Genomic DNA, 15,427 nt, shown 5'->3' on the forward strand with positions numbered 1-15,427 from the left:
ACCCCATCATCGCCGCATGCAATGATCTTGTGACCTGGAAGATAGTTCTTTTTACTGAGCTGCTTTTTCTCACAGCTTACAAAACCATGTTTTCCACGTGATTGCCTTTGAAAATCTGATTGCCGTTTATTGATCGATAATTCTCAAGCATTGGGTTCTAAAAAGGTAGACACGAATAACGTGTACCTTGTTGATAATATGCCACTTGGATTCTAATTCCCCTTAATGGAAGGTCCATCTGCAGCATGAATTGGAAGGGGATGGAGTAAGTAAACTAAAAGCTGCTTGAAAACAGTTTGCATATGATGACGAATCTTTTCGTGTCCTCATCTCGATAATGATGCAGTACACGACCGGACAAGCAATCTTTTGGTACTGCATTATGGATAAAGTGTGGAAAAGGCAGCTTGTGTCTTACAGACACGCTCACACATATTCCCATTTTTAGATACTGGTGAGCGGGGGTAGAACTATGCATGTATGAAAGCTGATCTTTATACTTGAAAGGAGCGACAAGCTGCATCAATGTTGCCACACGTCATCCTGTCCCTTTCTTAAAGGATCACCGATTAGTGTTGGATTAAGTAGTACATCCCATGTAAAACTCTAATCTCGTCAATGAAGAATGCAACCAGCTTATTATGGTAGGGTCTTTTTCTTGGTTTTCTTAACGCCATGCACAACATCATCAGCATCTAATCTATTTCCTCCGGGGAAAAGGATGCTGCGGATTTAAAGCCTCCTGCGGGCGCTTTGTCCTTCGTTACCCATGTTTAGGTTATGTGTGTGCATTCATGTGTACGGATTAGGCCATTCAAAGAGCATGTATTGGATGATGGACTTTATGTTTTATTGGGAGGAATTCATCAATCTAATCTCTCTTTCTACAGCTATGAAGGATTTGGTGGGACATACTCGTTTTTCATGCATGATGATATCTAAATGGGTCATTGTTGAATACCACTGTCACGTGAGCCAGCATAAACGACGCGCTGAATTTGGGTTGAGCTGGTGATTTCTTTTACCACTTTTGAACGCTCCATGCCCTTTTTACGGAACTTTTTGAATCGCATCAAGCATGACTCTGCTCTACAAGTAGGTTGAAAGTAAGAAGCACATGCCCGGTAACATTGCTATTGACGACAATGACTTGGTAAAGTAGATGCTCGATGTTCGTCAAACCGTGTCATTGCCGCTTGAAGGGTTCTCGGAATGGATCAAGCAGAGCATGGATAGGGAAGGCATTCAAAGTGACAATGCGGTGAACTTCTTTGGACCGTCAGGTGGTGGCAAGACGTGGACTTTGACAATACTTGTGGAGGACACGTTGCAGCATACGGATGGTAGCATTCTTTGTCTCGATTTGGATGGACGTTGGAATACATCACCTGCTTCAGGACATGGGCGATTTCATCTCTATCAACCATCAACAGCAATGCAGGTGGCTTCTTTATTTGAATCCCTTGATGATTGGTTTGATCAACACGCGGATGAGATGGTGTTATGGGTACTCGTGGATGGCGTTTCGATATTGGATGGATCCATGCTTAGCAACCTCAGGCAATGTCAACGCAAGTGGAAGTTCGCCTTAGCAACAACATGTGTCAACCATGCCCATCATAGCAGCAATCTCCCTTATGATTATTATTTCTACATCTCCAAGGAATCCGGTCACCATCACCCTCAAGTTAAAATGACATGGCCCATTGTTTCAAAACCTTTCTCTTTGTTAAATAATGATGACAATCAGCACAATACAAGTGCAATACAACCTTCTTATGTACATTTGCCATTTATGAATATGGGTGTTGGGGGGGATCGAGGTTTCTATTACCATTGAAAAGAGAAGATCTAAAATTCATTTACTTGCGTCTCCATACGCTCATCTTTTCTCTACCAATGCGACTCTCGTGACCTTTGGCATCAACAAGATAAATGTTGTCAAAATTGGGACCCAGAAGCTCATTGTAGCTATCAAATAGGATGCGTATGTAAGCACGTAGATCAAAAGCTTATAGTGCAACGGAGTTACTTACACGTCTACCGATAAACCAAATGGAGGACCACCTTCCTTCTCTTCAAGAGGGAACATGAGTGCAACAAGAACACCTCCAGGCTTGATAATCTCGGCCATGCGGGAAGCCCACTGAGGACGCATCGATGGTGGCATTGCGCACAAGAAGCTATTCCCATCATACATTAAGCATGCATACCCCAGGCAGATCATTCTACTAGTAGACTTACGTATAATCATAGATCAAGTCATAGCCACCTTCTGGGTACTTGAAGTTGTAAAAATCATCGCAAATAAAGTCATAATTGCTGCCCTTTGGTATCTCCTACATCAATAGCAAATTAGCATCCATACACACACATGTCTTGCATGACAAAACCCCTACCTTGTTCAACTTGTCGACGCACGTGGCACTCATGTCCAAACCAGTCATATGTCTTTCAGGAGTTGCAAGGAGTAGCACATCATAACCTAGTGACAAGCTGCGTGAGAAGGATGAAGAATACACCATCATCAAAGAAGTATATTCTTACCACTACCACAACCTGGGACAAGACCACGACCCTTAGCAGGAAGCAAGTCGCTGTGTTCCTTGATAAGAGTGACCAAAGCAGGGCTCGATTCACCATGATCCCATTGAGTGTTGCCATCTTGCCATTTCTTTTCCCAATCGATAGGTTCGGTCATGTTGTTCAGTAAAGTTCGAAACTGGTGGGGGAAAAGCTGAAGCATGAGCGGGGGCTATATATATATACATGTTGTTCCACTGAGATGGCGCACATAGTTAGCTGATCATATCAACCCTTCCATTTACCTTCGTTTCACGTTAACAATGGGTTTTCTGCTTGATACAAAACATTCATACTATCATCATAAATCGAATTCATCCTTGCCAACACTATTTTATAGCTGCAATTGATGCGTTGTTGTAGAAAAGACATTCACTCTCGTTAACAATGGATGCGCCACGTCATTGCTCGTCAGCTCTTGTTTCATTCGGAGCCGGATAATCCTGCATCGGCAACCCGTTGTCTCCGTAAGCAGTTACCAATGATCCCCGTGACTTTAGATCTTTGTCTCAATTACCTGCCAACACACTTACCATAATGCTTTGTAAGCTACCATCTTATAAAGTATGCCTTTTCATTGAGCACCATTACTTTGGAATCCATCTGAGAATGTTGTTGTTGTTGTTGCATCATAAGAAGCGTAGTAGTAGTAGTAGTAGTAAGAATGCGGGAATTATGCATCATGAGCAGCCACCCCCAACTTCTATATCAAAAGAAGATCAGTGCAAGGAGAAGGGTTGTCGTTGGTTCATATTCGTCATCTGACAGCATAATGGGAACAGCATGAGTAGGATACCCGTGACCCCGCATTGATCCGTTAGTAGATGATTCCGCATCTGGCTTGGGATGAGTGATTTCAGCTTCTTTTTATGCAGCCATTAATTAATCGTCTCATCAACCGCCTATGGGTACGCTGCATAAAATGATGGCCCATTACCTAAATACGCATTACCATTCTTGATGAATGAGATGATTCCTTTCTCCCATAGTAGAATAAGAGTCGTGTGAGATGTGTGATCGTTTCCCAGTTTATATAGTGCTAACAGATGACCTTGGGCTGTCCAGACTATTGCAACCACGAGGTTTTACACAAGCTCCCCTCCAGATAGTGTAACGTCAAATCATGTAACCGTTCTCGGCACGTCAACACGTTTGGACCATGTGCACGTTGTGCACAAGGCGTCGTTGTGGCTCACAAGCCGATCCGATTGTTTAAATCTCCCGCCATTGTTTTATGTTGTCGTTTTCTTTTCTTCTCTTTCTTACATCGTTACTCTTGGCGTCTTCACTTTACCATCATTAACGATGACTGCGAATCATTCTGCCACGACCAACAATAATCATGCAGTAGTGCCAACCGATAAGCATAGAAGAAAACGCCTCAAGGTCGTAAGCGCATGTCTCGAATGTCGTCGCAAAAAGACAAAGTGTAATGGTGAAACACCATGTGCTGGTTGTATTAAAGCTAAAGTGGATTGCAAGTATGTGACCACCTTGCAACAACAACAGCAGCATGTAACCCGATCTCGGTCGGCAGCGGCACCTGTGGCTCGCCACCAACAACAACAACATCCATCGCATCGGCAACGACATCATACGACGGCAACAACAACATCATCCATGGCAGCAGCCAATACATCTTCTGGTTCTAATAATAATACCACAACGACGCATGCCAATCGAGCCACCGTCAATGCTATTGAGCAAAGGCTTACTGTGATTGAAGACATCTTGCGTGCTCTCTTAAAAGATCGTGCTGCTACTACTGCTACTACTCCTGCTGCTGTTGCTGCTTCATCTACCACTGCTCAAGGCTATTTTGCCCATTCTCATCCATCACTTCAGTCGTCTTACACGGCATCGATGCATCATGCTTCTCATGTCCATAATTGGTATCCAACACGGGATTGGGTTTATACCTCCTCCCCATCTTCCAGCTCCTCAACATTCTCCTCGGCATCGTCAGCTCCACCACAACCACCAACTTCGGCATTTCACTTGCCGCCTTTACGTCAACATCAACCTTCACCTCCTTCATCTTCTTCATCGGCACCACAGTCGTCCACTTCGATCCGCAGCCTCTTGAACGACAATGATGATTTGCCTACTCCACCTCCTACAGCCACCTTTTTCGAAAAGGAAGCACCTGTATCAATTGGAACACGCCAATACGCCGAGTATTATATGACGCCTTGATTGTATCCTTTCCATCCATCATCAACCATTGCAAAAAGAGTCATACAACAACCCCCAACACCACCATCACCACACACACATACCCCCTTTTTTGTACACCTCTCTTACACAACAACATGCAACATGCCAAACTTTTTCTTTTGCTGGTCAACCGGTTTGCCTTGCATCTTTTGTGATATGATACCCTCTTCTTCTTCCTCTTCTCAAGAACATGCTGTCTATGTATGCCACACCCTACTTAGTATTATCCTTTTTAGAGTCCCTTTCATGAGCACATATCAATCACCCAATAAAAAGTTTATATCATCATGAAGAAGAAATGTACAACTTGTTGTCGTTGTTTGATGATGGCAGCACCTGTCAACAAGCTTTGTGTATCAAACGAGGTGATTCATGTTTCAGGTGTATATATAAACTGCGTGCCTGGGTGTTGATCTCGTTTCCTTGTTGCCCCGGTGTAGAGATCGTCGGCTGATTAAGACCTTAATAATGACGCTATGTGTGTTTTATGCATGGAAGGGCGCACACCTATTTCATGCACGATGCATCCTACTATATCGAGAAGCATGTGCCATGCTGCTTTCTCCGGTAGTGTTCCCACAGAACAAGAATAGTTGATTGCATTATAGAACGTACCTTTTTTGGGTGACCATGATGGCGATACAACATCACGCTCAGCCACGGTATGCATCCATTACAAATGATCTTTTACGAAAAGAGTGCTGACAGATGGGGAGCCCGGTGATGAGATTAGGGAGGATAAAAATATGGATGCAGCATGATGACAAGAAGAGTAAAGGGCGGGGGAGAGAAATTAAAGTTCCTTTCAACACATGGAAGGTAATCTAATTCGTTTCTTTTTTGAAAGGAGACAAGATGAAAGAAGCAAAGAGGGCTGTGCGTGTCGCGTGGATGTGGCGGTTAATGTACATTTGAAGAAGCCGAACCTTAAATTGTCCCAAGTAGAGTAGCAGTAGTAACACACATCACATACACACACACGCACGCACGCTCACACACACGTCGGTCATGGATGGTCAAGATTGAAATGGATTTAAAAGTAAGGTTGCTTTTGATAACAAAGGTAAAAGTGAATGAATGAATGAATGAATGAGATATTTATTGTGTGTGGGTTTCAACATGGACAAAGAGCTGCAATCATATTGGTTGTGTTGCTGTAAGTCTTGTGTCTCTTTGTTTCGCCGCCATCCAACTCACCTATCGCTTCGAGATAATCCTTTGTTCCTTTAGCCCCTGGCAACACAAGAGCCGAGGGTCGCAGCTTTACACCTCCAATCAACCTGCCAAGTGTGGGCTTCCATGGACATTTACGCTCTCACTCGCAAGAAGCGTCCTACGCATCTGACGCTTGGCCAATCGACCACCATCTCTCGACCGCCTCTTTCTACAATCGACACTATCGAATCACCTACATTAACCGAGCAGTCGTCAGTCGATTCGAAACAGCAATCTTCCTTGAATAGTGCGTCCTCCTTCTCTGAACCCGTAACGGGACCACCAAGTCGGCACCACTGGAAGGTAAGTTTCAAGGGATATGCACCCCTGCTACTGTACACACAAGCGTCATCATCATCATCATCAACTGATGATCCATCCTGCATTCTATTAGCCTGATGCCGATAGTACACACTGTGCCCAATTTGGTTGCAGGACATCCTTTGGTCTCTTTGAAAGGAGGCATCATTGTCGCAAGTGTGGAGACATCTTTTGCTCGGAGCACTGTGCTCAATCGATACGGCTGGATCAATCATCTCGCTTCCATCCCAAGGGTATATTATCAAGGTGCTGTAATGGATGTGCAAATGACTATCGTCGCTGGTTGACGGGTCTAAAGGATACCCAGGAGCAACAACATCATCAACATCAACAAGATGAACATGGAAGAGAAAAGCATTCTCGTCGACGTACGGGTATCATGACACATCAACCACACGCTATGGAGGGTGTGACAGAGCTTGGGAGAGATGGTATGTATATACAACTATTGGAGATTTGATTTCTATATTGACAACCTATATCCAGATATTGTAGAAGCTAATCGACATCCTATTGCCATCAAGAGCAAACATGAAGGTAAGACTTTGGGTTTTATTACCGGGATATGGAAAGCTATGGTGGTACCTTGATCGGCATCAAACTCACTTTTCCATTTTCAGTGGCCTTCAATCCAATTCCATCCGTACCTGCAGATTGGCAATGGTCAACCTTTTAGATCATTCCTCCCTTCCTCCCTCCACAAAATCCCCATAACAACGCACATCATCATCCCACACACGCATTATCCGCCATGTCATTATATATATTCCATCCATGTCTTTCTTGTTCTAACAACATTCATACACTCTATTTATAAAACTTTTTGGGCATCTATTCTTATGGGTACTAGCCATGGTGACATTTGCATTACATATGGGGTTGCTATGTAATAGTATTTCCATGACGTCGGTTGTCTGATGTGGTTTATTCCCTTTCCTTTTCCCTCCGCTGCTCTTCAATGAACACCAACGACAGTGACGACGAGTTCTTTCGAGAGACACATTATGCACGTTACGGCTATGATAGAACGTAATAGCAACCAACAACGCCTTCATTACAAGACTCACCCTCATGTTGTCCTTTAGAAATATCTATGGATTGGCAGTTCTCGATTCACGGAAACCAACATGCTTGGATCGCGCAGAGGAATTTCCTTCCCATCGATTTGAAAGCTTCCCGTCAACAACAACCCACAACAAACCCGATCCACTAAAGAAACCTGTTCGTCACCTTATCGCGGCTTCGTCTTCTGAAATGGTTGGCATGGCATCGCGCGATGGATATTGGAATAGTCTTCATATGGGTCTTGGGCTTACCATGGGCCGACACGAAATGATTGCCATGGATGCTGTGGAGGAAGGGGATCGTATCCTGGTGGCCGTAGCTATTGCAGAGGTAAGTTGACATGTGTGATTGCATTGTATGTTGAAGCTGATATGCAATATGATCATCACGTGACTAGAAAGAGCCCAATGATACATTTCAATACTCCCTTCGGATCTTTAGCAGCACAGCACCCTATCTAGAGCAAGCGTTGATCGACATTGCAGGCAAGTATTTGATATGTGTATAAGGAGGGATTGAGGTATCTAACCAATGTAGCAGATACCCGACAAGTGATACCCTTATCAAGTGCACCTATGCATTTGACTCATACTTGGAGCAAGGAACAACATCAGCTCATGTTTTTACTCACGGCATTGGATGGGCGGATACACATGTATATGGCACAAGACGACAACATTTTCAAGCAAGTCGAAGATGTGGGATCTTATTATCCAATGATGGCAGAAATATGCGAGCATCGTTTAAAGTAAGTATAGGGATGGTGTCTTTTGTTCAAAGGTTTTTAACTTTATCAAGGATTCTCTTCATGCATATCTATGATCGACCTAATGGCCAACAAGTGATCTGCGCTGGCGGGCAAAATGGGGATGTGATACTGGCGATCTATGACCAAGGTACAACACGGCAAAACCTTGTTCAAGAAACGTTACTTAATACATGTATCATGATGCTGTAGATGGAAATCAAGTAGCGTATCACACCACCCGTGTATTCAGTCCCATTACATCCGTGCTTGTATTCCAGCAACGCGTCTCCAATACGGTACATCCAGAGGACGAGCTTCATATTGTGGTGACGTGTGCCATCGAATTGGCTATTGTATACAGGTACATATGGGTAATTTAGTTTTATAAAAGGTCAAGAGGTTTATTAATAGGATGGGTTTACTATAGATCAATCGAGAACAATGGATTAAGCAAGAGTCGTGTGCTACCACAATCCGGGAATTATGACAGCGTAATGTGCTCTCATGCTATGGACGTTGACTGGGATGGTGAGCGTGAAATCATGATTGGTACCTATGGCCGGCAAGTTTTGATTTACAAGCAAGGTAAAGAGGAGAGGTGTAAAATTATCCAGGGGGTAGATCATTTACGCAAAAGGCAAATGCAGTGGCAGGAACACAAGAATACAATGTGCTTTGGAGACGACAATTTGCATATCCAATCTATCGCATCTCCCATTTGGATCTCAACCGTGATGGGCTGGACGAGTTGATTGTCTCGACCATGTACGGGGTCCATGTCTTTCAGGTAATGTGATAATAATATGGGATTTTTTTTCCATTCGTGCTAATACAGCCGAATGTTTTTATTCCCCCTTTGTCCATGGGTGTAGCCAAATATGAAGAGAGCGCGAGAACGATTGCTAGAGGTGCTGCAGTACGTGGAAGGAAACAAACGACGCATCTACGAGCTTGTATTGGAATGGAGGCATCAAAAGGAAATGGAGAAAGCTATTGTGTTCGAGTCACAGTGAACAAGAAGAAGAAGGAGATGCGGAAGAAGAACGTATTTGGTGTGTGTTTCGTGTGAGCAGCAACAACAGCAGCAACATCAGGGATCACCCAAAATGAGTGCACCCGAGCCAGTCATCTCCCATTTATTCTCCTCGACAACAACAACAACAATACATCATGAAAGACAAGAACTTGGATGTTCAATGGTTACACATTTCCCATGACAAACCCTGTTTCTTTTTTCAAAAGACAAGATGACTTTAATACAAATAAATTCGTAATGGAACGGTTCTTTTGAGATAACAACAAAAGTGTATAAATGGCACCGATGATATGACAGTAAGATTGGAATAGACTTTAAATGGTGGTCTCGGCCCCGTGGTATGTGATAAAATGCAAGTTGGTACGAAGGCATTGGCAACCAAGAAAAGGGATGATAATGTGCATCTGTGCAAAAACACATGACTATGTGTGATACGGGGGAGAACATGGGGGACCAAAATACCTGATGCAAAACCGCTTATAATCCGCCATGTTTGGGATGCAATGCAATGGGTGAAAGAAGACGTTCCTGATAAAAATTGCGCATATCCTTTTCTGGTTAGCGGGTGCACACAGACCGGTGAATTTGTTTGGTTCAAACAAGAGCGTTGGTGCCTGTTCGCCTGATGGCCCATTGCCCAATGTGTAGTTGTGCTCTCTTCTTGTAGCGCTATGTATGTGGCGTCTAGAACCTCTTTCTTCGGCATACCCTATATACCCCGTCTCTCTCATATTCCCCTTGACGCCCTCCTCTCTTTGTCTAAAGCAGGTGAATACAAGGGTGCCGATTGAGTCTGGAACCCACTTTGGCTGCCGATCGTGCTTTTTATCCCGAGAGATTAAGCAGTGGAAGGGGTAAATGTGTGTGTGCGAATAATGGGGGTAGACCAGTGGAGGGTGGGGGGTGGGTAGAGTGAAGAAGAAGCCCACAACAGCAGTTTATGCAGTATGTCGTGGAACCTAAACAGGCAGCTGTGCAACATCCGCAAAACCTGAGAGATAAAAAGGTCGCGACCACATTCCCCCCACTGGGTCGTGCGTTCGTGCAGTTCTTTTTCTCTTTTTTCTTTCTCTCTCTCTCTTTGTCTTTTTTCTTTGACTTGTTCACAACAATAACAACAACCACTTGTTCTTTCAACGTTGCCATAACGACCACTTTCACACAACAACAATAACAACAACACCTTCTGCTCATTGCACTCATCATTCCAATCGCCAACTTAAACATACACCTTTGGTCTTCACCATGGCCACTGTTCCACCAATGCCTTCTCCACCATCACATCATCCCACCACTTCGCCATCCTCTCCTCACTATACGCATCGACGACCATCATCAGCTACTGGTCAAAAGCGAGGGTTGACAAGAGTCATCAGCAGCATGCATCCTGATGAGAAGCCATCAAAGACACGTATTCTATCTCCCACTCGTGCTTGGTTAAAACAAGGAGACATTGTTCATGATTCACAGCTACGCATGTTCAAGGTATCTTTGGGTAGCAATAAGGGTAGCATGGGTAAGTCTTTTTCTTCTTCATTCATTATTTGGTTATGAATCATTGCTGACATTTTGCTCTTTCTTCATAGCAGCTTTATGCTATTTGCCAACGCGAGTACATTCAGTGGTCGAGTTTTATCATACGGTATGTTAAAGAGGTTGGATTTATCAACATAACAGGTTGACTCATCATTGGTGATATTCATTCAATAGGAAATCCCTGCAGCTTATCGACACCGTGGGATAGGCGATATGCTCGTCAAATATGCACTACAATGGGCGGAACGTTCTGGACTGCTGGTCATTCCGACATGCCCTTTCGTAAAGCGATACCTGAAACACCACCAAGGATGTCATGCACCTGTCGTTAGCACTGAACAAGAAGGCGTCGATAAAATGGTCCGAATGCTTCCAACACCCAAGGATGAAAAGGATAATGTGCTCTTGCAGTAAATGGATCACGCATACATTATACGATGGGCACCCTTTATATATATGTACATGCAACACAATCCTCCAACATGGTCCAGCAATAGCGCCCAATGGGATGGCATCTGAAACAACATGCACGAACAATGATCCCAGCGAACAACGACGTAAACTCCCCCCACTTCATCTTCTTCGACGATGGCCCTGATTCGCTCAATGGAAAAAAAAGAACCATTCAATCACACAACATCCGTTACGTTGATACTCGATATGTAGTTAACCCCGTGACAAAGAAGGGATCCTAGCAGTTTTTTTTTCCTTCTCAGACACAAAATAGCTAGTAGAGTAGTAGTAGATTTGCAGTCTTTTGACATTATACGTACACGCGCACACACACACACATTTGTATTATCATCTCCCACCAGTCTTTTACAATTTCACATGCATCATGTCGATACCCTGCGTAGTAATATAGATGATTTATACCATAACAATTATGCGTGTGATGATGAGCTGATGTTTTAAAGTTTAGCTTTCCATTGCCATCAACACTAATGTGTTTATTTTCAAGCGCCTACAACACCAAAAGTCAGTCATCAATGTACCTTAAAATCACCACCATAAATGCTTTAAGATCACCTTGGGAATGATTACATAGGATGGTCTTGTCAACAAGCCAATATAAAAGTGATCCTCCCCCTCCTCTTTCTCTTCCTCCTCCTCCTCAGTAGTAACGGCGGGATGATTGGTTTCAAGGTACCTGTAAGGAAACTATGTTTTGACAGGATGACTTTGGCAACCATGTAGATCAGCATGCCAACTTCCATTGTGAATAATAAAACGAGTTGGCTCGTGTCTATGAGATTGATCCACCTTGACAAAGACCGGAAGAGGATATGGAAATGCTGCATGGAGTAACACAAAGGTTGCACACATACCAAGCAGCATCCGTATTTGGTCGTCCCTTGCTTTTTTATATATACGCACTCACTTGGATCTTTCTCTTTTTCTCCTTTATTATTACATCCGCATTCAACATCTAAATCCTTTACTTCTTGACCATTCTTTTGTATCGTACTCTATTCTTTCATGACAGCCGCCACCCTCACGCCACCCACTGCGGTTCCAGAGCCATCAACGACGTCGGCTTCACGCACCACCACACAACGAGCGCCATCTGTCAGGTCTTCTCATGACCAAAAACGTGCTGCACGAGACTCGTCATTGCATCGCCAAGAAAGCCGACACAGCCATCACAATTCGATTGACAAAAGCCAGGACCATTCCATGCACAGACGCCAATCCGAGAGACGCAAAACCATGCGAGTGGGCAATTACGTGATCAGCCGCAAGACGATCGGTGCAGGAAGCATGGGCAAAGTGAAACTGGCCGAGTGTATTACCGACAGCGACCGACAACAGGTACGCCTTCGAGCATCATCATTTACATACAACCTGTTACCTATGTCTCATATGTCTTATCATCATCATCATCATTGTATAGTATGCCGTCAAGATCATGCCCAAAGTGAATATCACCAGTGCCAGTAGCAGCAGCGGCAGTAACGGCAATGGCAAACCCAAGGATCCCAAAGATACACCAAAAGAACGAGAGCAGCGAACGATACGTGAAATGGCCATGATGCATCTCCTGAGACATCCCAACATTTGTCAACTCAAGGAGTGGGTGACCGAGGGTGATTATTATTACATGTTTCTCGAGTATGTGAACGGTGGTCAGCTGCTTGACTACATCATCAGCCACGGTAAACTTCGTGAGAAACAAGCTCGAAAGTTTGCCCGCCAAATTGCAAGTGCTCTAGGTATGTGTTGTTGGTTTCCTTAAAGGCGTCGACCTTCTATATACTTATCGGATTCTTTAGATTACTGTCATCGTAATTCTATTGTTCATCGTGGTAAGTGAGTGAGGGGATTGTTGTAACACGAGTTCATTGTGAATTCTCACCTCCTCTTTCCGTAATTGGGTAGATCTGAAAATAGAAAATATTCTGATCACGCGGGATGAAGATGTCAAAATCATTGACTTTGGCCTATCCAATATTTACTCCCCGTCCAGGCTCCTCAGCACTTTTTGTGGTTCTCTTTATTTCGCTGCCCCTGAGTTATTACAAGCACGTCATTATACCGGGCCTGAAGTCGATGTATGGAGCTTTGGTGTGGTCCTTTATGTCCTTGTTTGTGGTCGCGTCCCATTCGATGATACAAGTTTACCAGCTCTGCATGCAAAAATCAAAGCGGGTCGGGTGGATGGTTACCCTGATCATCTAAGCAAAGGTACATTGTTTGTGTGTGTGATTTCTAAAAAGACTTTTTGTATTGATATCTCCTCCCCCTCCACCCCCCCTATATTTAGATTGTGTTGATCTTTTGACCCGTGTACTGGTGGTGGATCCGAAACGACGTGCCACGCTATCACAAGTAATCAACCATCCATGGATGAACAAAGGCTATGATGATCCTGTCACCAACTACATTCCTCATCGACAAGCACTTGAATCGATCGATATGGATGTTGTGGAAGGCATGGGCGGCTTTGGATTTGGTGATCCGCGTGACATTTATGCACTCCTGGAGCACATTATCGCAAACTCCGATTATCAAAAGGCCGCTTCACGAGTAGACCAAAATTATCAGCATCAGTTGCATTACCAGCAACAACAATCATCCAAGCCTCGTTGGAGACGTAGCTTACGTTCACCATCAACAAGAAGAAATGCATCATCACAACATCAACAACAACACGCTTTGGATGATCCACAATCACTCCCAGCAATGTATGACCCCCTCGTATCCATTTATTATCTTGTCAAAGAAAAGAAGGAGTTTGATCAAAGACAACAGCAGCTCAAGAATCAACGACTGGCACCTGCAGCACAATCAGTACCTATTTTACGACGATCCAATAGCAGCTCATTTTCATCCATGGGCGGTGGTGGTGGCTCATCTCATGTGGATTCGGGTTTGACACGGCGGAAAACGGATCGCATCCCCAACACACCAAAATTGAATGACGACGAGAATAGCAATGGAATGATGCCCCGATCAGGAAGCTTACACTTTCCAACAAGGTCACAAAGTACCCGTATTGCTACCACATCTTCAACCTTGCTATCACGAAGTAAAAGTGCAGCTCGTCGCCTTGGCGCTATTATTCCCAGCAACAATAACCATCAACAACAACGATCATCTCTTGACGCCGACAAAGTACTTCCTCCTTTACCAACCACCAACACCATCCCACCTCCTCATCTTGAGACGGGAAAGACACCAACATCCTCCTTGTCTACACCTCTCAAAAAAACCTTTCACCAGCTTGTGACCACTAGCACCACCACCACCACGACAACCACAACAACAGCCAATAAGGAGAATGACAAACAACAACATCGTCCCTCCCCTTGGCGTAGATTATCTATTGGACGTGGAGCAAAGCAACACAACCGTGCTTCCATGGAAGCTGCCAGTGCTCACGAACCCATGCCAACCAATAAACCCATTCCTAGCAGCGCGCGTTCTTCTGACATTGCTGATCCTACCATTGGTATGTATACAAAACAGCAACGTAATAGCATTATCGTGTTTACTCATCGATCATGTTATGATGTATGTAGACCCTTCTTCTGTGGCAGGACCTGCTATGAGCACACATCCAAAGAGTCTTTTCAACTTTAATCGACGCCATTTATTTCGCAGTACGCCTCAAAAACTTTTGGATGATTTGAATGATCTCTTATCGCTCATGAGTATCAAGACACAACAATCCATGCTGGAGCCTTATGTGCTATTCTGTGAATGCGATTATCCCGATTGGACACGATTTCTATCCAAAGCACCCACGGTGGAAAATCCTACCTCGGACTCTACAACAACACCATCCGGGCAATCGAGCCGTATTGAGTATTCCGATTTGGAAGAAGGCGAACCATTACGCTTTACTGTCATGATTTATCAGGCTCGATGGGCTGGGGGTCGTCTTGGTGTCAAAGTCAAGGAGGCAGAAATTGATGAAGCCATCCTCACATCCCACACAAAAATCTATCGCAACTTGTACCACATTATCCTTTGCGAACTCGGCAAGATGGCCAGTCGCTAGTAGTAACAGTGACCATTCATTTCATTCATCACACACTCACACATATCCATCCTCATCATCCATCATCCTCATCATCATCGTTTATATCATCATCATGATACCATTTGTAGTGCATTCCAATTTCGTACATAAAAAAGAGCGCGCATGTAATGCATATGGGATTACTGTGTTTGTATACTATGTATATGCAAATTGTGGGATT

The 15,427-nt window shown here is 44.0% G+C and overlaps 7 protein-coding genes across 7 annotated transcripts; 6 read left to right on the forward strand and 1 right to left on the reverse strand.

The window, feature by feature from the left end:
- Window positions 1-1,041: 1,041 nt before the first annotated feature.
- On the forward strand, window positions 1,042-1,840 carry O0I10_009002 (uncharacterized protein; the record flags this gene model as incomplete). The annotated part of the gene is made up of 2 exons (XM_058489000.1): window positions 1,042-1,095; window positions 1,163-1,840. The coding sequence occupies 2 exons, from the start codon at window positions 1,042-1,044 to the stop codon at window positions 1,838-1,840; spliced, it is 732 nt and encodes a 243-aa protein (XP_058340226.1).
- Window positions 1,841-1,862: 22 nt separating this feature from the next.
- O0I10_009003 (uncharacterized protein) lies at window positions 1,863-2,701 on the reverse strand (the record flags this gene model as incomplete). Its single annotated transcript, XM_058489001.1, has 5 exons — window positions 1,863-1,971; window positions 2,037-2,183; window positions 2,245-2,339; window positions 2,400-2,485; window positions 2,548-2,701. The coding sequence occupies 5 exons, from the start codon at window positions 2,699-2,701 to the stop codon at window positions 1,863-1,865; spliced, it is 591 nt and encodes a 196-aa protein (XP_058340227.1).
- Window positions 2,702-3,888: 1,187 nt separating this feature from the next.
- Window positions 3,889-4,779, forward strand: O0I10_009004 (uncharacterized protein; the record flags this gene model as incomplete). Its single annotated transcript, XM_058489002.1, has 1 exon — window positions 3,889-4,779. The coding sequence occupies one exon, from the start codon at window positions 3,889-3,891 to the stop codon at window positions 4,777-4,779; it is 891 nt and encodes a 296-aa protein (XP_058340228.1).
- Window positions 4,780-6,099: 1,320 nt separating this feature from the next.
- On the forward strand, window positions 6,100-7,012 carry O0I10_009005 (uncharacterized protein; the record flags this gene model as incomplete). Its single annotated transcript, XM_058489003.1, has 4 exons — window positions 6,100-6,318; window positions 6,410-6,767; window positions 6,823-6,873; window positions 6,957-7,012. 4 exons carry the CDS (start codon window positions 6,100-6,102, stop codon window positions 7,010-7,012), a joined length of 684 nt encoding a protein of 227 aa, XP_058340229.1.
- A 282-nt stretch (window positions 7,013-7,294) lies between these two features.
- On the forward strand, window positions 7,295-9,162 carry O0I10_009006 (uncharacterized protein; the record flags this gene model as incomplete). Its single annotated transcript, XM_058489004.1, has 9 exons — window positions 7,295-7,365; window positions 7,422-7,731; window positions 7,799-7,886; window positions 7,942-8,149; window positions 8,200-8,297; window positions 8,360-8,510; window positions 8,577-8,734; window positions 8,797-8,936; window positions 9,022-9,162. 9 exons carry the CDS (start codon window positions 7,295-7,297, stop codon window positions 9,160-9,162), a joined length of 1,365 nt encoding a protein of 454 aa, XP_058340230.1.
- A 1,268-nt stretch (window positions 9,163-10,430) lies between these two features.
- Window positions 10,431-11,135, forward strand: O0I10_009007 (uncharacterized protein; the record flags this gene model as incomplete). The annotated part of the gene is made up of 3 exons (XM_058489005.1): window positions 10,431-10,701; window positions 10,772-10,827; window positions 10,896-11,135. 3 exons carry the CDS (start codon window positions 10,431-10,433, stop codon window positions 11,133-11,135), a joined length of 567 nt encoding a protein of 188 aa, XP_058340231.1.
- A 1,065-nt stretch (window positions 11,136-12,200) lies between these two features.
- On the forward strand, window positions 12,201-15,225 carry O0I10_009008 (uncharacterized protein; the record flags this gene model as incomplete). Its single annotated transcript, XM_058489006.1, has 6 exons — window positions 12,201-12,533; window positions 12,616-12,934; window positions 12,995-13,027; window positions 13,101-13,406; window positions 13,486-14,673; window positions 14,744-15,225. 6 exons carry the CDS (start codon window positions 12,201-12,203, stop codon window positions 15,223-15,225), a joined length of 2,661 nt encoding a protein of 886 aa, XP_058340232.1.
- Window positions 15,226-15,427: the final 202 nt, after the last annotated feature.

The sequence above is a fragment of the Lichtheimia ornata genome, assembly GCF_029851405.1.
Source record: "Lichtheimia ornata isolate CBS 291.66 chromosome Unknown scaffold00050, whole genome shotgun sequence".
In the NCBI taxonomy this organism is placed as follows: domain Eukaryota; kingdom Fungi; phylum Mucoromycota; class Mucoromycetes; order Mucorales; family Lichtheimiaceae; genus Lichtheimia; species Lichtheimia ornata.